This window comes from Schistocerca serialis, chromosome 1 (assembly GCF_023864345.2).
Source record: "Schistocerca serialis cubense isolate TAMUIC-IGC-003099 chromosome 1, iqSchSeri2.2, whole genome shotgun sequence".
NCBI lineage: Eukaryota > Metazoa > Arthropoda > Insecta > Orthoptera > Acrididae > Schistocerca > Schistocerca serialis.
Window position 1 is genome coordinate 958836839 of NC_064638.1, and position 24383 is coordinate 958861221.

General features: G+C 38.9%; 1 protein-coding gene across 1 annotated transcript in view; it reads left to right on the forward strand.

Annotated features, from left to right (window-relative positions):
- Positions 1–21536, forward strand: part of LOC126452148 (uncharacterized) — a 701717-nt gene extending 680181 nt beyond the window's left edge. The window contains exon 14 of the mRNA XM_050091038.1: positions 18225–21536. Within this exon, the coding sequence (XP_049946995.1) occupies positions 18225–18589 (365 nt within the window). The 3' untranslated portion in view covers positions 18590–21536. The remainder of the gene's footprint in view (positions 1–18224) is intronic.
- Positions 21537–24383: the final 2847 nt, after the last annotated feature.

Here is a 24383-nt window from a genome sequence, read left to right on the forward strand (position 1 = left end):
CTATGAATAAAGACAAGGAAATCAATGTGTCTTAATTCACTGTAACTGCTAGATCAAGTGTCCGACACCATATGTATATTGTAACTGTATAGATAAGAAATCTGCTCACCAAGCTGTGGCAGGAGGACACACAAATAAAAAAGAGGTTTTACTTAAGCAGGCTTTTGGAGCCAGTGGCTCTTTCATCTGGCAGAAGGATTGAAGAGGAAGGCAGAGGTGTGAAGGGAAAGGAACTGGAGAACTTCAGGAAAAGGAGCAGAGTTTCGAAAAGTCAACCAGACTCCCGTGTCAAGGGAGACTTATCAGATGGGATGAGAAGGAAAGGCTGATTGTTGGGGACTGCACCAGATGACATTTGAAAACCCGAGAGCTTAAAGGTGGAAGACAGGTTAACATGCAACACAGAGATTAGTATCCAGTGCAGTCTCTAACAATCAGTCTTTCCTTCTCATCCTGTCCTGTAAGTCTCCTCGACCAAGGGTTCTGGAGGACTTTTTCTGAGCTCTACCCCTTTTCCTAAAGCTCTGTAGTTCCTTTTTCTTCCTTCCCCATCAACCCTTCTGCCAGAAGAAGGAGCCACTGGCTTCAATAGCTTGCATACATAAAACCTTTGTCTATATGTGTATTCTCCTGCTGCCACTTGCTAAGTAGATATTTTTATCTATACAATTGCATTATATTGTCAAAAATTGATTATTATGTTGTTATAGACACTACAGTCCTCAGAATTAAGATACAGAGGACCATAAACTGAGAATTTTGAGATAAGGAATCAGTTACAGGATATGAAAAGAGGGCCTGGGTGGATAATGTACATGAGACGTGTTTTTTGACTGCCTATGTTTGCTAACAGATAACTGCCTTCTGCATTGACATTGGTGAGACCAATTTGAAAAACAGTACACTATTGTTCATGATGTGTCTGTGCCAGTGTTTACCACTTTTAACTGTTCATGTCCGGTTTCAATGATGGATGATTATTGTTAACAGTAACTTGCAGGCATCCGTGTAAGCTATGGTCCATTTGGATGCAGTGCCTAGAAAGATAAATGAATGTACAGAGAAAACTCTTGTAATGGTCATTATCCTAATTGTGAGAAATTAATCACCATGGATACAAATTTATGAGAAATTGTGCCATTCAAGTGAAGTGTTTCGATAAGGAGGGTCCTCAGTAAAGAAATATTCACACATTAGAATTTGAGGAGATGGTGTTGGACCGTGAGGGATAATTTATAAATAAGGACTAGTGAACTTGCCTGTGGAATACATCTTCAAAAAATACGGTGTGGAGAGTACTGGTGAAACAGCAGTAGCACCACGGCGATTAGCAATGTGTACAAACAATACGGCTAATTGATTGAGAACACAGAGTTCTGTGATGTCATTGGATTGTGTTTAAGGCGTATGTTTCGATTTTTTTGTCACCACTGGGAACATTCAATGAGGTTACTTCAGAAGAAATGCCTGAGTATTTATTTATGGCTATCAGTTCTTTACCATACAGTTTAGCAATTTCTATGATCTGTATAATTTTGACCCAATTTTCAGTCTGTTGTGATCATCAGTAGTCATAATTGATTCTGAGTGTAATTTATAGAAATAGTCTGCTGTTGCTGTTTCTCCCTGTTAATGTATAACTTGATGTTATTGAAGACTCTGCTTCATGACTGGAATATATGGAATACTATATGTGAATAAATGAATGCAGATGGGTTTTAATCTTGTATGAAATGTAATGATGTTGTATATTCATTGTTCTGAGAGATGACACTGGTAACTTCTTTGGCAACCATTCAGGTTAATGGGGTACATATGTTGAAGTAACATCCTGAACAAAATTTGGCAAACTTTTTGACGTACCAAAATGAAATTTTCACTCAGCAGCAGAGTGTGCACTGTATAAAACACCCTGCAGATTAAAACTGTGTGCCGGACCGAGACTCAAACTTGGAACCGTTGCCTTTCGCGGGCAATTGCTCTACTAACTGAGCTAACCAAGCATGACTCGTGAACTGCCCTCAGAGCTTCACTTCCACCAGTACCTCATCTCCTATCTTCCATACTTCACAGAAGCTCTCCTGTGAACTTTGCAGAGCTAGCCCTCCTGGAAGAAAAGATATTGCAGATGGCTTAGCTAGAGCCTTGGGGGATGCTTCCAGAACGAAATTTTCACTTTGCAGTGGGGAGCTTCTGTGAATTTTGGAAGTTAGGAGATGAGGTACTCGCAGAAGTGAAGCTGTGAAGGTGGGTCATGAATCTGCTTTGGTAGCTCAGTTGATAGAGCACCTGCCTGCGAAAGGCAGAGGTCCCGAGTTTGAGTCACAGTCCAGCACACAGTTTTAATCTGCCAGGAAGTTTCATATGTGACTTAGATCTTCTGTAACCTCTATGAATGGTTGATTGGATGGATCAGTAATTTAGTTTATGTTGCTAATTTGTCCTGCATTTGAAATCCTGTATATGAAGCAGATGAAAATTATACCAAAGAACAAAAAGCAACAAAATTTTTGATCCAACTGTTCATGGGTGTACTGTTGGTTCTTATTGTTCATTGGGCACGATATTTTGGTGAACAGGCATGTTACCATCATCAGGTGTGTCCTCCCTCAGGGTGTTCCATATGCAATCTGTGCCCTGTCGGCAGCAGAAGAGCTGGTTGTATCAGCTACTGTGGCTGGAAACGTCCACTGGGGTGTCATAGTTGTGCCAGCATGATTGTAAGCACTCCTTCCGTCCTGGCTGCCAGCTTGTTGTGTTTTCTGACTGTCTTCTCCTTATTAGACTGAATACTGGTTCCCAAGCCTTGCTGAGATCACAGCTGCAGTCTCGGCTGGTAAGATTGTTCCTGGTGCATATGTTGATGGTATTTGTAATGATACTGTGTCAGTACTTGCTTGTGCTAAAATCCTGGTGTGTTCATATTCTATTGCATGAGACTCAGATAAACTGTGCTCTGCAACCACTGACCTGTCAGACTACATTATTCTAGTGTGCCACTGGCAGTGATATTTTATGGTGTAAACTGTTTGTTCATTATATATCTTGCTAGAGCAGTATTGCTCTGTGTACACCTGTTATTAGTATGTTTGTTGTATATTGATATTCAAGACATGCTCTACACATTATTTAAGTAATGACAAATGTAACTTGTTGCTTAAGCCTTTTTAACTTTTATCCGTGAAAATGGTCCATGACTGAAACTGGTCGATATTTGGGTTTAAAATAAAAGCAGCTGATGGTTAAACATGCATTTTATACATTACCTGACAGCTGTTATAATCACCTTTCAAAAATGTTCAAAAGTTCTATTGAGTTGTAGAGGCATGCTGATCAGTACATAAATAACATTAAAGCTCACCAGGATGTGTGAACGCTTGAGCCTGAATTTGCCGAGATGTTTTAGAACAAATATGAAGGAGGCATGGTGTTGGTGACAGTATTGCATAATGGCTCCACTTCCTTGTGTGAGAGTCTGTAAAGTCTTGGTGGGTAGGCCTTTGTAGTAATAATTTCTTGATTACCTCTTTGAATAAATTAAGGACCTTTATATTTTTCGTGATGTCAGCATTGATCTTCCTGGACAACTAATTATCAAGCAGGCCCCTTATCTTTACCAACCACCACTACCGATGCAGCCTCCTTTGCACCTGTCAGCATACACTCTCAGGCATAGACCTTGCACAAAGTCTCCTTTATGAACGAACTCTGCACCCCAGGGAGCTCAGTTCATCAGCACATACTAACAATGGCTGTATGTGTAAGTGTTGAAATTTTGGCCTGTCTGTCACTATGAACCAGCAGTACACCCAAGGGCTGTTTGAGCAACTAATTTGTTGTGAGAAACAGAAGAATCACAACAAAATTTCTAAGTTTTTTCATTTGTAACTAAGTGAATATTACGATTATAAAGTGTATTGACAATGGAAGTGAAATAAAATGAACTACTTCTGAGACATAGATACTGTAGGAACTGAATTCTAAAGATAACAGTATGACATTGAAACAGTGAACCTCTGACAAGTAATTTGATCACTACAAACAACAATACATTCCTTGAAGGATCACTGTGTACTCTCGATATGTCTGATATTGTAATGTATGTTGAGTGTCAGCTGATAGCGCATCATATATTCTATATAACAGTAATGTCTATTGACCTTGTTTGGTTACTTTGTTCCTCATATTATGTGTTCTTTCAAGTACTGGCTTAGACCTAGCTTGGTCGATTTGTTCCTCAGATTGTGTGTCATTTCAAGTACTAGCCTAATATAGTTTTTGCCATAAAGAAAAAAGTCTCCTTGTTTTTGAATGAACTAACATAAGGACCAAATGTCATCCCTAACATCTCTGAACTGTCTGTAAACTCTCAGTCGATAATTTTAAGAGATCTACCATGATCTTAATGGTTGGCTATCAGATTATATGGAGAGAGACTGACTTCAGCCACAGTCACACAGGGAACTAAACTGTAGCCTAACTGTACTTATCAAAACTACAAAATAACCATGAGAGCTGGTAAGATGTTTCTGAAATAAAAGATGACATCCTTTAACTTAATTTATTCATCGTAAAACAATGTAAAACGTACCTAACTGTATTGCATTAATTTCTTTCATGATACTGACAAATTTTCAAAGTAATTCACCCAATGTGCTGGTAAACACTTTGTAATTCAGCTTCACGTTTTTCGACTTAGCTCTTTCACTACATGTTCACTCAGTTGAGTCTGCACCACTACTGCCTCATGCACTCACTAGTAACTTTCACTGGTGTTGCAGCACAACAATGCCCTATTTGCCAGAAAAGGCAAAAGGCTTCAGAAACTTCTAGAAGCTAAGGTTCACCAGCTGCTAGGTAGTTCACTGGCAAGGATGTCAATCATGGATATCAATCATAGTGTCCTTGCATTCCAACCCTTAATTGATGTGAAAACTGGCAACTGAGGTCACTGTTGCCTGAGACTGCAGTCATTTGTGTGTGAGTTGCATTTGTGTGAGTGTGTATGTGTGTGTTTGTCATCTAATTTTGCTATATTTGTGAAAGTATTTTTGTTGTGCCTATCTGTGACTCAGCATCTCCACTATATCGTGAGTAGCAATTTTCCTTTTCACAGTATTGTTACATTCCATCCTGTATTTTCCTTTATTTGAATTTTCCCTGACGGCTTTTCTTCGATCCTAGTGTAATCACTGGTCGCCTTTAATGGCAATCGATGCTAACTTTATATCTCTGTGAGGAATTTTTGAGATGTGACCGTGAGATAACCTAATGGAAACAGAATAATCAAACTGGGATTCGTATCCAACATACTCCAGTAGAGTATAAACAGTAGTAAACAGTTTGTCTAGAACAGACGTTCTCCCAGCACAAAAGCAAGTTGTAACATTACATATTAAAACTGGTTGCCAGCCTAATTAGGCATTCTTGTGTCAAGCAAAACAATAAAGCAGAAGGCAGTGCTAAGGCTAACCTAACCTTTCTTAACACACACTAAACTCTTACCTTATTACTGTTCATACTACGATACAGTAACCTAACCTTGTAGATAAATGTGCTACTAACTAGTAAGTCAGATAAACAAATGGCCAATGAGATATTAAACAGCAACATATGCCTCTCAACAACACGTACCTTAAATGAAGTAGGTGCAACAGTTTATAAAACCAATTACTGTCTCACATTAAAGTAATAGCAATACTGAACAGGGAAAAGCTTGAAATGGTTCTGAATTTAAATCAGTGGGTCTGATAATGATCATAATGTATAACTTCATTGCTTAGTACAGGGTCTCCATGCCTGTGCATTAACCAACTTGCATTACAATAGATAACACAATAAATAGTTCTTTCTCAAATGTGACTTGAAGCAACCAAACAGAATGCAGATTTAACTACACTGGCTCTGAAGGAGCCTTTCATTTCTTCATTAACTAACTAGCTTAGTACATGAGGAACATTAAACTTTTATGGTTTGAAGAACCATGCTCACTAACAAGACTACACCAGTTTGTATGAGAAATAGTAAGTATTCATATCATTAATTATTAATTATGGAAAGCACAACAAACTATAACTCTTTAAATTAGACTGCTTTCTTAGGCAGTCTTTTGACCTTATCAAAAATATAATTGGCTGTCAAACTGACAACACAACATTAAATTCAAGTTCAACCACATTCTTCTAATAAATTAGGACATTCAGAATTAAATTCACTAGGGTAGGATTCCTGTCCAGGTTTGTGATTTGGGATAATAGAGTGTTTAGCAACACCGCTGTTATTACTAAAGTCAACCAAATTTCACAAATACCTGATCCATTTGCAGAGTGCCAAATAGAAAAAAAATTGTGGAAGGCTGGTGGCACTAGTGGCATAATTTGCAGTGGCCGTTAACCTGGCGGCGATGCAGTCATGACAGTACTGTTTGCCTCACCCTGTTACATAACTTCTTGGAGTCGGAGTTATATTTTTACAGGGCCAAAAACCATGCCATGATAATGGTATTACCAATTGGAGCATCCGAGGCCCATGAATACTGCCCTTATGCTCTTCTGGCCTCAAAACTCCAGGAATATGAGCCACAATGATCCGCTACTGCTAGTGAGGTGTTAGCCACAGCACTGCTCATACCAGACTCCTTACCCCTCACAAAGGTTGAAGTTCCACTTGCACACCAACCACATCTCCACTTGCATGCCAATGACATCTTTTCCACTCCGCCAGGCTACTTCCGAAACTGCGGGGCTTCCCCACATCTTTTACATTCAACCCTATGTTCTCTAATTATGGACCAAGTCATTGATAGCACATTATATAACAATCATTTCATTAGTTATTTAAATTCACAAGCATAATTTAAACAGCATCATTCAAAAATTCACATAACTGAAACATGTATACATAGTCAAAGGATTTCCATGACAGATACAACATTATACATACGGAATACTACAAATTGACAAGAAATATCAATACAGATACAAAATAAGTCAAAAATAGGTGTTACACTAGCCCAGTGCTGTTTTCCTTTGTTACTATTTTCTGATGCAGCACTATACTCAATGTCTGTCCTTTTTTCTTGCGTTTCTCTTGTCACCTTACAAACCACCCTGCATGCTCTACTTATGAGCCACACTGTATCAACCGTCTCGATCGCGCACAACAGATGGCTACAAGACCACGCTGATTGTTGGTGCAGCATCTTATGTCCCACATCACTCTTGTTGGTGCAGCATCTTATGTCCCACATCACTCTCACTGATACCATTAATCCATACCTTCTAATTGATCACTCTTCTTGCATCACTCTCCCGTATTTTTGCATGTTAGTTCCTGCACCTTTCCAGTGCCACATGATCTTGTATCTCATTGTACGAACCCCTCCCCAACCCCCTCTCTCTCTCTCCATTGTATCCCAGTTCACACTCACTGTTTCCACCATATCCAGTCACATCTGTCATCCCCCTTCTTCATGCTTATCCACCCCAGACCTGCTGCCTACAGTTAAATAATGTATATTTATATATTATTTAATCTTTTCTTTGATCTCATTGTGACTTCTCACCAATTTTAGTGAGTTTTCACTTTTTGCTATTTTCGACTCCCTCAGATTTCATCTTGTTTCCCCCTTTTGCCTCCGTTTGATCCTTCTCATAATTATTCACACATATTTGGGTGTATTTTTGTGATTTTTTTTAGATGTAATTCTATGTACTTTACATAATTTTTGCATTTTTTCCACCACCATGGATCCTTGGTCTTCCTATCTGCATCAATACGGAAAAGTTCCCTTATCCCTAGGCAGAACCAAGTCCCACATACTGGTTCCTGCTTTGTTGCTTGGCTCATGGAATCCCCCAGATGGCCTTGCCATCGAGTTACCTTCTCCAGCTGCCACCTGTCCTTCCATAATGACCTCCACCTGTTCAGATTCTGCCAATTCTTAGGCCTCACCAACACAGTCCTGCAAAACCATATCAACCAAGCCCAAATCTCCTTGCAGTACCTTCTCTCCCTCTGCAAAATTCTCCTACTATGTAATCCCCAATTCCTGGAACCCATAACCCACATTGAAACTCATGCAGTCTCTCACTTCCTACTTCTGCCTTTGAGTACAACTGTCCACCCCATATACAACAACCTTCAAACCTCCTCAACATTCCTCATAGCTGACAAACCCTGTCTCGCAGACCTACTACATTTACCACACCATCCAAAACTCCCTCCCACCACCACACATAATCCTGAACTTAAACAGACTCATAACACAGTCATGAACCTTTCCTCTGGAAGCCTTAGTGCCACAGAAATATCAATCCTTCCCAAAGGTCTTACCTTTTGCCCGATTCCCAACTGCAATCATGCAGGACTTGCTGAAGACCACCTCTCTTTCCCACGGTCCTTACAGTGGAAACACTTTTTTGCCATCAACCCTACCAATCAGACTCAACCATAGACTTATGGTGAACCCTGGCTAACTCAGTTCATTCCTCCATCCAACTGTGATCCACCCCCACTGCCCTCAGATCACCCCTTGTTAACTTTCCAGAATTTCTTAACCTCGAACCTTGCCTCACCATCATTCCCCAATTCTCTCAAAATGTAGACTAACCTTACATCTGCAGAAAGAACTGCAGTCCACCATCTAAAAACTGATCCTGACCTTATAATCCTACCTGTGGATAAAGGCTCCACCACTGCTGTTTTGAACCACAGGCGTTATCTTGCATAAGGATTCCACCAGCTGTCAGGAACATCCATTTACAAACCTTGCTGCAGTGACCCTATTCCAGAAATCCAGCAGGATCTGCAGTCACTCCTCATATCCTTAGGACCATCCTGGAACCTCTCTCCAGAGTCCATCTTTCTGCTCACCCCTACCACTCCCCGCACTCCTGCCTTCTACATGCTTCGTTAACTCCATAAAACCATCCACCCAGGACACCTCATTGTGGCCAGCTACTGTGCCCCCACTGAGAGAATCTCTGCTCTTGTAGACCAACACCTTCAACCTATTACCTGGGATCTACCCTCCTATATAAAAGATACTAACCATTTCCTCCACTGCCTCTCCACAGTTCCTGTCCCTTTACCACACAGTGCCCTGCTCGTCACTATTGATGCCACCTGCCTTTACACTAACATCCTTAATGCCCATGGCCTTACTGCTATTGAACACTTCCTTTCCAAATGCCTGACGGATTCCAAACCAACAACCTCCTTTCTAGTCACCATAACCAACTAAGCCTCACCCACAATTACCTCTCATTTGAAGGCAATACCTACAAACAAATCCAGGGTATGACTATGGGCATGTGCATAGCACCATTTTATGCCAACCTTTTCATGGGCCATTTAGAGTAATCCTTCAAAAACACCCAGAATTCGAAACCTCTCACCTGGTTCATATTCGTTGATGACAACTTCGCAATTTGGATTGAGAGCGAGGACACCTTATCTACATTCCTCCAGAACTTCAACAACTTCTCCCCCATTTGCTTCACCTGGTCCTACTGAACCCAGCAAGCCACCTTCCTAGATGTTGACCTCCATCCAAAGATGGCTACATCAGTACTTCCATCCATATCAAACTTACTAACCACTAGCAATACCTCCACTTCAACAGCTGCCACTTGTTCAATACCAAGAAGTCCCTTCTATACAGCCTGCCGCCTGTGGTCATTGCATATGCAGTGATGAGTGGTCCCTCACTAAATATACTGAGGGTATCACTGAAGCCTTCACATACTGTAATTATCCTCCCAACCTCATACAAAAACAAATCTCCTGTGCCTTATCTTTCTAGTCTCCCACCACCTCACAAAGTCCCACTGTCTGGCTACAGTGGAGCATTCGCCTAGTTACTCAGTACCACTCAGGACTGGAACAACTGAATTACATTCTGTGCCAGGGTTTTAACTACCTCTTGTCATGCTCTCAGATGAGAAATGTCCTGCCTGCTATCCTTCCCAATCCTCCCACAGTGATATTCCACCATCCACTGAACCTACACAATATACTCGTCCATCCCTGCACAGCCTCTGCTCCCAACCCCTTACCTCATGGCTCATACCCCTGTAATGAACCTAGATGCAAGACCTGCCCTATACATCCTCCCAACACCACCTACTCCAGTCTGGTCACAAACATCTGCTATCCCTGTGTGTGTTTGTCATCTAGTTTTGATGAAGGCCTTATTGGCTGAAAGCTATATTTGTGACGGTCTTTTTGTTGTGCCTATCTGCGACTCAGCATCTCCTCTATATAGTGAGTTGCACCTCTCCTTTTCACGATATTGTTGTATTTCATCCTGGATTTTCCATTGTTTGATTTTCGTGTAAAATCCATGACACAGTGCATTTTTTTGATGTCATGTTTATTCCGGCCTGTTTCAGTCTTAAACCATCATCCAGGGTAAAAGAAAGGTAAAAAAGCTCTCACATGTTATTTGTTATAAATGTTCAATTTGCCTTTTGCCTCTGAATCAGCCACATCATCTTGTTGAATGCTGTGATATTATGTTGTGAACAATAGCTGTGGTTCCAGTAAGGATGGTAATCTTGTGTTGTAACATGTAAGACATGCATGAGCTTTTTACTTTTTCTTTTTTCTTGAATGATGGTTTGGAACCGAAACTGGTCGGACTAAATACCAAATTAAAAACAACACTATGTTATGCATTTTATTCAGTATATTTTGGTTACTGTCTGTCACACAAAGAAGTATTGAATATGTAAAATTGCAGAAAGGCGACCATTCCCCTCTAGTGGATTGATGTGTGGAGCACAGTAACACTTAACAGAAAACAGGTCATACCAGCTTTCAAGGACTAGCTCTTTTCCCAGAACAGTACACACACACACACACACACACACACACACACACTCACTCAGACACCCAAAGGCACATTCCTGTGGCCATAGCAAGACTAGGTATTGACACTTGATTATTGAAAGTAGTTGCTCGAGCAACAGAGGTGGGGATGGCGTAGGGAAGGACACAGAGATGGGCTAGTGAGAAAGGGGCAGGCCTTCGGACAGATGAATTCATGGCTGCACAACAAGACAAGAAAAGAGATGTAGGAAGAGGAGGTAGGGAGGAGAGAGAGGGGGGGGGGGGGAGGGAGAGAGAGAGAGAGAGAGAGAGAGAGAGAGAGAGAGAATATGCCCTCATGGGGGGAGGGGGGATGGCAAGAAGAGTAGTAGTAGTGAGAGAAGGTAGTGCATGATCTGGACAGAAGAGGAGTGGTATGGATAGAAGAGTGAATGGAAAAGACAAGGTGAGACAGTGGAAACTTGTTTGGAGGTTTAGGCCAGGGGTATTGTGAAAGTGCAGAATGTGTTGGAGAGACAATTCCCACTTGTGTGGTTCAGAGAATCTTCTCCTGGAAGGGGGTATCCAGTTGACCCACATAGTAAAGCAGCTGCTGAAGGCATATGTGTTGTGGTATGCAGCTCAAATGGCAACTTGATGGTCAAATTTTCAGTTTGCCATGGTTCATGTGAGCAGACATTTTGTTACTTGTCATGCCCATATAGATTGCTATACAGTAACTGCAGCATAGCTGGTGTATAACATCGCTGCTTTCACATGTGGCCCTTTCTTTTACTGGGTAGGAAATACCTGTTACAAGACTGTGGTTGGAGGTGGTGGATGGGTGGGTGTATGGGAAGGATCTTGCACCTGGGCTACCAAGGAAATGATCTATGGTGTGCAGAATTGGGAGTACGAGTGGAAAAGGGATGGAGAACAGTATTCCGTAGGTTGGGCGGATGGCAGAACAGTACTCTTGGGGGATGTGGGTAGGTATCCCTCATCTTGGGACACAGTGTGAGGTAGTTGAAGCATTGGTGGAGGTTTGATTGAGCTTTGGAAGGCCAAGGTGATAACAGGTGGTCATTGGAGTACTGATTGGTGCTTTGTTAAAAGCTTTACTGGTGTCAGAGGAGCATATGGCACAGGAGACTTCTTTATGGATGAGCTGAATAGGATACTGTCTGCCAGTAAATGTTCTGGTAAGGTTGTTGGTAAATTTTGTCAGCTTCAACTTTCCTCTGCAGGTGCGGCATCCCCAGATGGAGAGGCTGTAAGGAAGAGACTTTGTGACATGGAATGGGTGACAGCTATCGTTGTGGAGTTATTGTTGGTGATTGGTGAGCCTGATATGGACAGATGTACTTTTGGTGGAGATTGAGATTTAGGAAGGTGGCTCGACGAGTTGAGAAGGGCCAGGTGAAGCAGCTTTGGGAATAGGTGTTGAGGTCCAGATCAAGAAAGTATCATCACTGAATGTGAACCAGGCAAGAGATTTTAGGCATTGACAGGATAGGAAGTACTCCTTCAGATGGCCCCTAAATAAGTTGGCATAGGATGGTGCCATGCAAGTACACATGGCAGCACCACAGATTTATATATAGATTTGGCCTTCAAAAGTGAATTAGGTGCGGGTCTGGATGTGGTTGGCTAGGAGGATTAGGAAAGAGCTGATAGATTTGGTATCAGGAGGAAAATACCTTTTCTTTGAACTTAAATATTAGTTTGGAATGAACTTTTTGCACCTGATGCAATATGTCATTGTTTATATTTCCTGTGAGTTTCTCCATAATGTATTTGGAGTCAAAGGACTTTAGTTTTTCTGTAATATTTCAAATAGATGTCCCACTTTTTTTGCTGTTGCTAGGAAACCTGATATTTAGCAATTTTCTTCATTACAATATATATGTCGTCCCATTTGATACTGAAATATTGTATCTTTTGGATGTAGCTCTCTCTTTTCTCCAGATATTGCTAATACAGCCCTAAAATTGCCTTTGTTAACATATTTCACTAAGTTGCAATACTCCACATTTATGTGCACTTGACATAACTTTGAGAGAAGCAGATTGTATGGCATCACTTACTGAATATCTACTTCTATCACTTGGCTCCTTGCATTTGTGTCTTGGCAGTGTAACCAGCATTTGTTGGAGATTGTCTTTTGCATTACCATAACCACCTTTTTCAATGTATGTCTCATATATATATATATGCTCTTGGATATCTATTTGTGCACTTGCTTTTAGGCAAACCTTGTGAATTCAAATTTAATCTTCCACATTTGTCATGAATCATGTTTTCACTATTATTTGATATAAATCTGGATTGTCTATTGGGTTCAGAAATTCAGCTCCAGCTACTTGGTCGATTTGATTTGGATGGATTTTTTCATGTAACTAAATTAAATTGTATGATTCCTTTTGGTGACAACCATGAAACTCTATTGTTTCTGCTGAAAAACTTGAGCTTGTCAATAAATCATATCTTCTTTGTCTCTGGCCATGACGAACTGCAAATAAATTGTATGAATAAATCAAGGGATCATATTTTCTCACATAGGTCATAGCATCTTGTGTGCATTCATGCATGTGCCATAGACTTCCTATTTAGGTTGGTGATACAGTCGCCAGTCTTCTAACGTCAAGTATATTGCTGTTATTTGTGATTGCATCTCTCAAATGAATGTATTCTTCTTGCACAATTTCTTTTGCTTCTCTCGTGTAATACCATTTATTCTGCCTCTACTTTTGAATAAAGATCAGCTAAAAACTGCTGAAATAAAATACAGGAACTGGTATGCATACCTCCTTGTTTCTGATCATGAGGTGATGTGCATAAAATTTGTTTGAAGCTATATGTTTCTGCACCTTATTTTGGGTCATTTGTTTGACACTGAAATTCTAACCATTTTCTTCTCTTGTAAAAATTAATGGATATTGAAGTGCATTGTAAGAATGATGTGTTTCCATGATATATTGTACTCCTTCTCATATTTGTTGAATAATTATGATGTGTGTACTCACTGTCCACAATTACATTGACAATTTCATTGATTCTAGGTGCACTGAATCAACATTCATGTTCTCCAACTTGTCTTTATTCAATCAGATAACATTTTTTTAGTCATTGGATATGGTATCATTTGAGCCATTACTGTTTTGAATATATGAACTGATTATACAGGAGTTCTTCAAGGATTTACTGTCTTAATCCACTTATATTTGTGCAACATTGATTTACTTCAATTTGTTCATTGCCAGTCAAATACACCAACAAAAACTTATGAGATTTATTTGACAATGGTAACAATGATCCCATTCTATGTCAGACTTGTCCTTTAATGAAAAACAGAGGACTGAATTGATGTTCTTCATTGCTCACAGAAGTAACACTAAATAATGTCATTCAGAAGCAAGCACGTATGCTCCAATATTTTGTACAAAATAGATATCCTCCTCATCTACATTTCAGCATCCTCTTAAATGTTATTAGTTAATACACTAAAATTCCACTTAATATACTGTTCACTAATTTAAGCAGTTCACTTCTCTTTTTCTTGATTCACTCTAATCCATTTCCAAAAGTATGTTGCTGCATGTGTCTCATCATCATCTCCATATATCCCTCAGAGCTAGAACGTATCCCCACCACATTATAATGGAACATCTAGAACAATCGTGTACACTTGAGAAATTTCTTGAATATTTTTGAAACTTACGGAATATTCTGTAACATTCTGGAATGTTATTGTACCTTTTGGAAGATTCTCTGACATTCTCTAGCATTCTTGAACATTCTGGAAGGAACATTCTGGTTAGTCTGGGCTAGTTCAGGGGTAGCCCACAGCTGATTCATTGACTTCCCATAAGAAGTCCATGGGTGTAGTGCCCTCTTCTGACACCCAAATCTTCTAACCCAACCCCCAGCAGTTTGAAACTGAAACCTTCTTCATGGATGGGGACTGGAGGGCTTACTGTATAACCCCTATGGGGCTGCGGGAGTGGGTGCAGAGTTATAGCAGTATGCACAGACTAACGACATTTACATATATTATGTATATTGATTTACGAAAATGTAAATGCTTTCTTCTGTGTTGGATACCGTTTGTAAATAATATACACTGATGAACAAAAGCATTGTGGCCACCCAGACAATAGCATTGGGTCCAGCTATCATCATGCAGAATGGCTACAATTTATTGTACTGTGGTACTTGTTCATTATTGATATGTAGCTGGAAGTACTCCATATGAAGTATCCATCTAATAGTCATCTGATTTACAGTAAATTTTGAAGTGGTGGTCATTGAATTTTTTACTTTTTTATGAACTTTAAGATTTGACCAATATTGTTGATAGCGAATAAATATGAATACAAGAACATCAAATAGAATTTACCACCCAAACTAAACATTAGTATTTCGGCTTTGTAACACAGAATTTGATCAGGTGTGAATGGTGCAGTTGTCCACAAACAGGCAACACAGTTCCTGTAGATGATGAAGAGATGGCTGGCACAGAATTAAAACTCTAATGATTAAATATCTAATAAGGTAATAAGTGGCGAATTTGAAAACCATGAAATTGGCTGAATTTATTATCCTTCTCAAACAACTGTAATAAATTTCTGACTTATGGCATGGACAATGATTCTAATGAACTGAGTAGACATCACACTAATGAGATACTTGTAAAGCAATAATCCTGAAATATCGACACACAAGTCAACGAAGTGGCGTCAAATCGAAAGACTTGCACCCGGCGAACGCCCTTGTCACATGACATTTCTTTTTTTCATCCTGACATAGTGGACACCTTCTGTGGCACCTTTTATAATGATAATAAATCTCAAAGAAGTCTATGTGGAAGATGACACACTGAGCCCTGCATGGCTTGTATGGACATACAAGCAAATTATGTTGTTCATGGATACTTAAAATGTATTGGACGATGTCTGACCAAGTGAGTTGGCACAGTGGTTAATGTGCTAAACACACATATGGGAAAAAAGGAATTAAAGGACACTGATATGGATGTAGTTTTGTATGGTTTTTCCAAATCACTTGGGGTGACTGTTAGGATAGTTTCCTTACGAGGGCTGCAGCTAGTTGCCTGTCCTATCCTTGACCTAGCTAAGCAGTCACTTCATTTCTAATGGCCACATCATCAACAGAACAGAAAAATCCAATCCTGATATTCTGACTGATAGTGTAACTGGTTAACCTTCAAGCGCTCGCGCGGGCGGTGAAGTGACCACCGCCTTTTTGCAATTTCGCTCCATACTTACTCCACAAAGGTAAGGAGGCGGCGGGAGGGACATGTATTCTCTAGTTGCACCTTTTTCCGACAGATGCTGCTCAAAGTTCGTCCAAGTCGCACCTCTCTGCTTCTCAGGACAAGTTCAAATAGGTCCGAACACGAGACTATTTCTAGCACGAGCGCATGAAGGTTAAACAATGACACCTTGAGTACATTTTGTGTGTCATAAACCCCCATATACAACCTCAAGGAATCATATACTGTCAAACACTTGTTCCCTCCCCAGCATTCGACTGTATCAGCTGCACCAGTAATCTATGCACAGTATGTTTACTCCCAAACTGAGAGGTGTGTTAGAACTCATTTAAATCATCTTCCTGGAATACAGCTGATTGTCTGGCACATGATGCAGCATAAAACTGATTTTCAGTTTACCGATGTTTGGTGACGTTCTTATTTAGTATATGAACTACATGTATTTTGCCATGTTTCACAAAACTTTGTTTTCATACAACATAGGTGTCACATTGTAAGCCCCCTTTCCAATACGTAATGGACTGCAAATATGGTATCCAAGCATAGATGAACAGATGTCAACTACTTCAGTCTATTGCTTCTCTACTTAAACCATAAAAGTTATCTCTGTTGATATCTCATTTATGAAACAGCTTCATCTGTGAACTGAAGGTGGAGGGGGGAGAAAGGAAAGGGAAGGAACTGATGACATCAGCTGCATCATGACTTGATACAGAATTGGTGACAGTGAGTGAAAAGTATACCAGACTGGTACTCAAACCTGTGATCCCTTGCCTGCTAGGCAGTTGCATTAACCACTGCGTTATCTGGACACAGTATTTATTGCAAATGCATGGACCATCTCGGCATGCTCAGCACTTAACGCACATTCCCACCTAGTTCCACCTATCTGTAGTCTCCGTCCATGTTCTCCATGCTCACTAATTTTAGATTCCCACTGGAGGTCGAAAGATTTTGTGCATCCACACTAAAGGTTGTGGGTTCATTGCTCATCAAGGAGCCAAATCAATTACATCTGTATTGTACAACCTCACAACATACATTAGAATAAAATTTACCCTATTACTAAACATACACTGGAATCGAGCTGTGTACACAGGAGTAACAATGTCAGATACATCAATGGTCATGTGTGTAATTACCTATTTATAGTGATGGCTCCATTTACATAAGCAACATCGCATTTCAGAGTAAATGTTATCCTAGTGAATGTTATGAGGTTGGACAATACAGAAGTAACTGTTTCATTTTTAAAATAGTCAACACAGGGAACTTTTGTAGTTTTAAGTCAAGAAGTGATAGAGTAAAAGAGTTTACATGGGTTGTCTGTGCTAAGATGCCAACTTTGAAATCAGTTGTGTACTGGAAAATAGGCTTATGACTAGATGCTTAGGTCATACAACTATAATGTTTTGTGAAACCAGGCAAGAAAATCTTTCATTTAGCTTATGAAATATAAATGTTTCCCGAGAACCCACGGGTGAATCTGTTAAAGTTGGTATTTAGTGTATTCTTTCATGATTGCAGCAAATGCGAGAAACCTAGTAACAGAAAAGAATGAAGACAGACCACTAGCAATTAGCATAAGTTAATACAAGGCAAGTTTGAGCAGAACAATTTATTAGGATTGACAGGCCAGTAATTTTAGATACTGAAGATAAAGATTAGGAAATATAAGTCCAAAATTATGAAGTATTTTAATACTGATTTAAGCCAAATAATACATTATTTCTAATATTTCTGTTTATGCCCAAGTGATTTTCTTAAAAGCAGAAGGTACATCTGTACTATGGATTATATTTTAAACCATAGCCCCAACACTGTGTCAATAGTGTTCAGTGAAATTAAATATGGGTTTGAGTTTGTTGGAAAGTGGTAAATAAATGGCTGATGTGATGTGGAATTTACATGCACATGCACGCACGTGCGCACACCACACACACACACACACACACACACACACAAACACACACACACACATATACGTGAGAGAGAGAGGGGGGGGGGGAGGGGGGGGGGGGCATAGGATTCATTCGGTTATGTTGATAAAATATTCTGTTACCTTTGTATTTTGAAAGGTGGCAATAAAATAACTAATGCACACATTAAATTTCAGCGTCGGCAACCCGTGACCAGCTGGGTGTACTTCGTTACCCTGCATCAGCACCTAGACCTTCCATCATAGGCAGAGATGATTTCTTTGTTCGATATGGTGAGAAAGAACGTGAAGCTGTGGCAAGTTTCGATTTTTTGGAAGAGATGTCTACTACTTCAGTAAGTGGTGCTTCTTCATGTGACACTTTGGGATCACGCAAACAGCTGCCTGCTGCCTCTGGTCAACATGCAACGACTCCAACCCCAAATGTGTCACCCACTAGTGATGAAAGTGATGAAAAAGTTGGAGGGCCAATCTCCTTTAGTGATTCTTGTGCAGCTAGCTTTTCTGGATCATCTAACAGTCTTGAAACACCAGGACAATAGAAAATCACGTGTATCAACTTTATTTCTCAGTACCTGCTCACCAAAACCTGTTACATCAATAAAAGGCAGCCAAGTCCATTACTAAACTGATATCATGTCAATGTAGGTCCATTTATTTTCTGTGTCTGGCTCTTTTTATGCACAATAAGGTCATAATGCTAATTCAAGGAAATACTCAAGTCTTACTTTGTTTACCATAACATATGAATAAAAATGTTTTCTGTAAATTAAGCATGAGAGACAAAAGTATTTTGTTCCTATGAGTGATGAAAATAGACATCTCTCAGCTGTAGGAGGAAGAGAAGTGTGTTTGACAACAAAGGTAACTCAGTCTCATCAACAGAGCAATAAAAGACTTCAATTTATTCATAGCAATATTTTGTTCATTATCAAAATGAGTTGTTTTATGCTCATGTGAGTTTATTATACATTGCCACACAAAGTGATTTGTGTTACTTCTGCATGAGAACCATTTCTTTCATTATTTTTTCCCCGCTTGTGAAGATATTTTGTTGAAATGAAGATTGTTTATACTAGAAATAAACAGTGTACACCAATGAGTCAAACATCCAGCAACTTACATAACCATAGATTAATATTCATGTTTGGTGGATGTTAAGCTCTGGGTGATTTGCAGTAATGTTTTATTCAACTACGCAACTGCTCACTTGTTGATCTCTCTCTCTCTCTCTCTCTCTCTCTCTCTCTCCCTCTCTCTGTATATTATAGTATTTGTTATTCCATATAAATGACTATTGTTTTCAAAATTCTTTCAACATCTTCTGACTCAATAATCTGACAGATGAACTGCAGATGTGGGATTTACCCACAACTGTTATTCATTTTTAAATACAATTGCATTTTGAATTTCTATGGAAACAATTCCATCCATGAAACTAGAGAATAAAAAATCAGAAAATTCACAGGAACATAAAGACAGTATGTTCTCTGAAAATATGTTGATACTTTTTATAATAGTATAAGTGTAACATGGGAAGCACTTATAACTTAAGAGAGCATCTGGGTATCTGTTATTTCCAAATTTACTGTAGAAAGAATGCAATTTGTCCCAAAATGTCAACTTATATCTACATTTTTGTTTTAATATTTATGGCAAGCAAAATTTATTTGAATGAGTTATTTGAATAATATGCAAACAACAAACTGCACTTGTGAAAAAGTCTTAAGGAGCTGAGGTTGCTGGTTATATTATTAAACACTTACCACTAGCTAGAGATAGATAACCTATCTGAAAATAATAGATAACACTAATTAGGAAAGAACTTATATGAGGCTCACACTGACAAAATAAAGTTTCAGTTAGCAAAGCTCACTGATTTTCACTTCTGAATGTTCTGCAGAATTGAAGTGTGACCTCTTGAAACGGGATTTCAGGGAAGATAGATGCATATAATAATGATCTTGTTTATTGGCTGTCATTCAAGATTTGTTTTAATCAAGTCCCCATTTAGTTACCACATTCATAAGTTAGCTTTCTGACCACCAACTGTTATTGTTGCCCCTGTGATCCATCTCTGTACCTTTCTGCAAATACCACTGACACTGCATATGCTTACTTTTCTCTGCAATGGAAATAAATTAGTGAGTGTAGCTTTTCCTTTCTGTTCTTTGGACACTTTCATTTTGTATGGGGCCCAAAACTATTCAACATTTTTGTCACCTGAATATTGAAATGAACTACTATGTTAAAAGCACCAAATAGCAGCAGTTTTTCAGTTCAAAAATGTTTGTCTTGTGTTAGAACTACATTAAGTTCTCAAGATGGGTGAAATGTATAAATCACAGTATTTTCTGAATATTTAGATTACCGAAGTATTTACAATATTTATCATTTGCCAGTGTTAAAATGGCAGTTGTCCAAACTATTTTGGTGTTTTTCATAACAAAATGTTGATGTAAATGTCTCCTATATGCAAAGTGGTACACTAAAATTTAACTCATAAATAATAAATATTTTTTGCAAAATGAGAAATAGCTGAAATTTTATCAGACTCATGGGCAGTTTCTTTTGTGTGTGCATTGTTTATTTTTTAACTAAGAACTCATGTCTTACTGTAATTAATTTACTTTCTTATTTTGTGTTTATGTTAACTCATTGGTATATATTATGTAAAACAATGGATTCCCTATAACAATGAAAGAATCTGTTGGCCTAAAAGCAGTGAGCTTATGTGGAAAAAGACTGTATGGTAAGAGTACAAGAATTCAGGAACCATAGAACTATATTAGTATCTAAGTTCACTTACATTAAAATAGTATTTTTTGAGAAATTTTGTTTTAAAAGCTCATACAACAACAAAGCTGTGTCATTCAATTAACATTATTCTGTACAATGCAATGTTTAAGATATCATGTTTGATGACTCTTCCTTGCACACAGCAGATTCTAATAATAATGATGATGGTGTAATCTGTCTGAGATTCATAAAAGTAATGTTTAGAACCTATGGGTAATATAGGCACAGTAATAGTTGTTTGAGCATAATTTTTCTGCCAACTCATGAAAGTGGATATTTTATCAGTAAAAAGACAGTTGTCAGAATTAGTAATCAAGTAATAGAATCAGCAAAACTTAGCTATAGTTGCAGAAGTAGGACGAGTATAACTGCTGACACAGAGGATGGAAATATGTTGCAGATACCATTTTGTAGACTAGGCTGAAGTGCAATTTTAATGTCTGTGTGACTCTTGTCAACACAGTGTGTATTTTCAGATGTAAATAGTGTTTATAATAGAATGAATATGTAGCTGTACATGTCCTTCAATAATTAGATGTTTCCTGATTGCTAGTGATTCTGAGAGTGAAAAAAAATTGTATGAATGAACCGAAGAATGAGTTTGTTATTTATTTTATTGTGACATTATTTTTAATTGTAATGTTGTCATTGTACATGATCTGTAATTCTTAACCTACCGTGTTTATATGTTTATAAATATTCACACCAGAATATTATATTTGTTTGTTTATTTTTCACCCAGAAATATCCTAAAGAGGAACAAGAGCTATTTTCTGCTTGAATTGGGAATTTAGATAGGGATGAATGAACAAATGGAAAGTTTTATTTTATTCTTCAGTAGTTTGATACAGTGTGTCTAACCCATTATTGAAGGGTTAGTGGGTTTATAATAATTACTAAAAGTTGAAGTGATAATTTTCTGATATACAACAAGCTATTTATACCAAGCAGTTCTAAAACTGTCATATTAGTTGATAAAACAAATTTTATTGATCAGGGACACAAACTCAACCTAGTCATATGTTTTACTCACAAAATTTGATAACACATGATTAAGTGAATAAAAATGATTCACCAGTACCAGAAATAGATATTAAAAGCCATTCACTAAATAAAGTGATGTGTGTGTCATTTCTTCATATCATGCTGGATTATGAACACAGTGGAGCAGCACTCAGGTAAATCATCAGGAAGTTCAATTCGCCATGGTTTACAGTCAGAAGGCTTGTTGATTGGTTTTCTTGTCTTCTATTATCCACACATTCTCTCCACATTGTTTTGTGGTCATAGCCTCTGGGATGTACAACCTAAGTAAATCAGTTATTTACTCAGCACAAGCAAACTGTAAGAATATTATTTAACAACAAAAACAATCAATTTTTGACAACATAATGTAATTAGATAGGCTTTTGAAGCCAGTGGCTTCTTCTGTCATAAGGGTTGAAGGGGAAGAAAGAGAGGTGAAGGGAAAGGACTGGAGAGGTCTAGGAAAATAGGTAGATTTCAGAAAAGTCACCCAGAACTGTCAGTCTGGGGAGACTTGCTGGACCGGATGAGAAGGAAAGACCCATAAGCCTCCCCTGACCTTCAGTTCTGGGTGACTTTTTTGAAATACACCGCTTTTTCAAGACCTCTCCAGTCCTTCTCCTTCACCCCTCTTCATTTGCCTTCAACCCTTCTGCCAGAAGAAGGGCCCACTGATTCAGGAAGCATGCCTAATTATAACCTTTTATGTTTGTGGATTTTTTATCTATCCAATTACAGAATATTATGTAAACCACATAGCAAGTGAACTTTGCTTCTGTGTAAGAAGAAACACACACTAAAGTTAAGTATATTCTGCAACAATTGTAATCTGCTTACAAACCAGTTTTTGGTTCCTTGGGAAAAAAAAAGGTTCCATGAATTGAAACAAATTGTTGCATTTCAACAAAAGCACTTTTTCTTTTGAAATTTCAGCATAGTTTTGACTCTTGGCATAAGGTCAAACAATGGTTCAGTATGTCAGTGTGGAGATCATTAAGTAGTTGCCAATGTTGAAAAAAGGAAATTGGAGATCTCCACAAATTTAAAAACAATTAATAAATTATTTATCAGTCTCTCTTCTTACATATCATATGGTTACTGATATTTGAAGATTGAAAAATTCTAGTTGTAGTTGACTGAATGTTCATAGTGTGGTCAGATTGTTCATGCTCCAATATAAGAGCGAAGCGATAATTTTTTGCCATATTAATGATCTGTTTATTCAGAAAATGTTATTTCTTCCCATAGCACCCTTTCAGTCGATAGATTTTTTTCCAGTGCTTTTTCATTTCTAAATTGCTCTTTCTGAAGGTCTCAAAAATGATTGTCTCCAGTGGCTGTAAATTCATTGTAATAAAAATTTTTTTTGATAGAAAATTTCTTGTGTGAATTGGTGAAAGTCAGTGGATACCAAATCTGATGAATGGGTGGATGAAGATATGTATCCCTCCATTTCCCATTGCCAGACTACCATAGGGGATACATACAGGACAGATTGCAACTCATCATATAGTGGAGATATTGAGTCACAGACAGGCACAACAAAAAGACTGCTAAACAAGGAAGCTTTCAGTCAAAAGGCCTTCTTCTGAAGTAGACAAGATACACACACACACACACACACACACACACACACACACACACACACACACACACACACACACACACAAAACTGTCTCTGGCCACCAAGGCAACCGTGCATGATGAGGAAAGTGATCTGCATGGTGGGGGTAAGGAGAAGACTGGCAGTGAGGAGGAGGGATAGCAAGATATGGTCAGGGTCAGTAAAGTGCAGCTTGTAGAAGAGTACAGAGACATGGTGGGGAGAGGATAGGGAGCTATGAGCAGTCAGAAGGTTAGACTGGGGGTTGGGGGAGGGGATGGAGGAAGGGAGTGGAAAAGGAGTGAAGCAGGAAGACTCTGGATGCACTGCTGGGATAGAAAGCTGTGCAGTACTGTAGTGGGAATGAGAAACACAATTCGGAAAAGCTGGATTTGGTAGGAAGGGTCCTGGTGGCTTAGGCCATGAAGCAATTATTTAAGTGAAGAATGTTATGACGGGCAGCATGCTTAGCAACTGAGTGGTCCCACTGTTTCGTAGCCATAGTTTGTTGATGTCCATTCATGCGGACAGACAGATTGTTGGTGTCATGCCCACATAGAATGCAACACAGTAGTTGCAGCGTAGCTTGTAGTTCGCTTGACTGCTTTACAGGTAGCCGTGTCTTTGGTGGGATAGGTGATGCTTTTGACCAAACTGGTTTAGGTGGTGGTGGTGGTTGTGGTGGAAGGATGTATGGGACAGGTTTTGAATCTAGATCTATTACAGGGATATGAGGCAAGGGGTTTGGGGCAGGGTTGGAGTATAAATGAATGACAAATTGTGTAGATTAAGTGGCTGGCGGAATATTGCAGTGGGAGAGGTGGGAAGGACAGTGGGTAGGATATTCCTCAATTCAGGCAACAGCAAGAGGTAGTCGAAACACAAGCAGAAAATGAGATTCTGTTGCT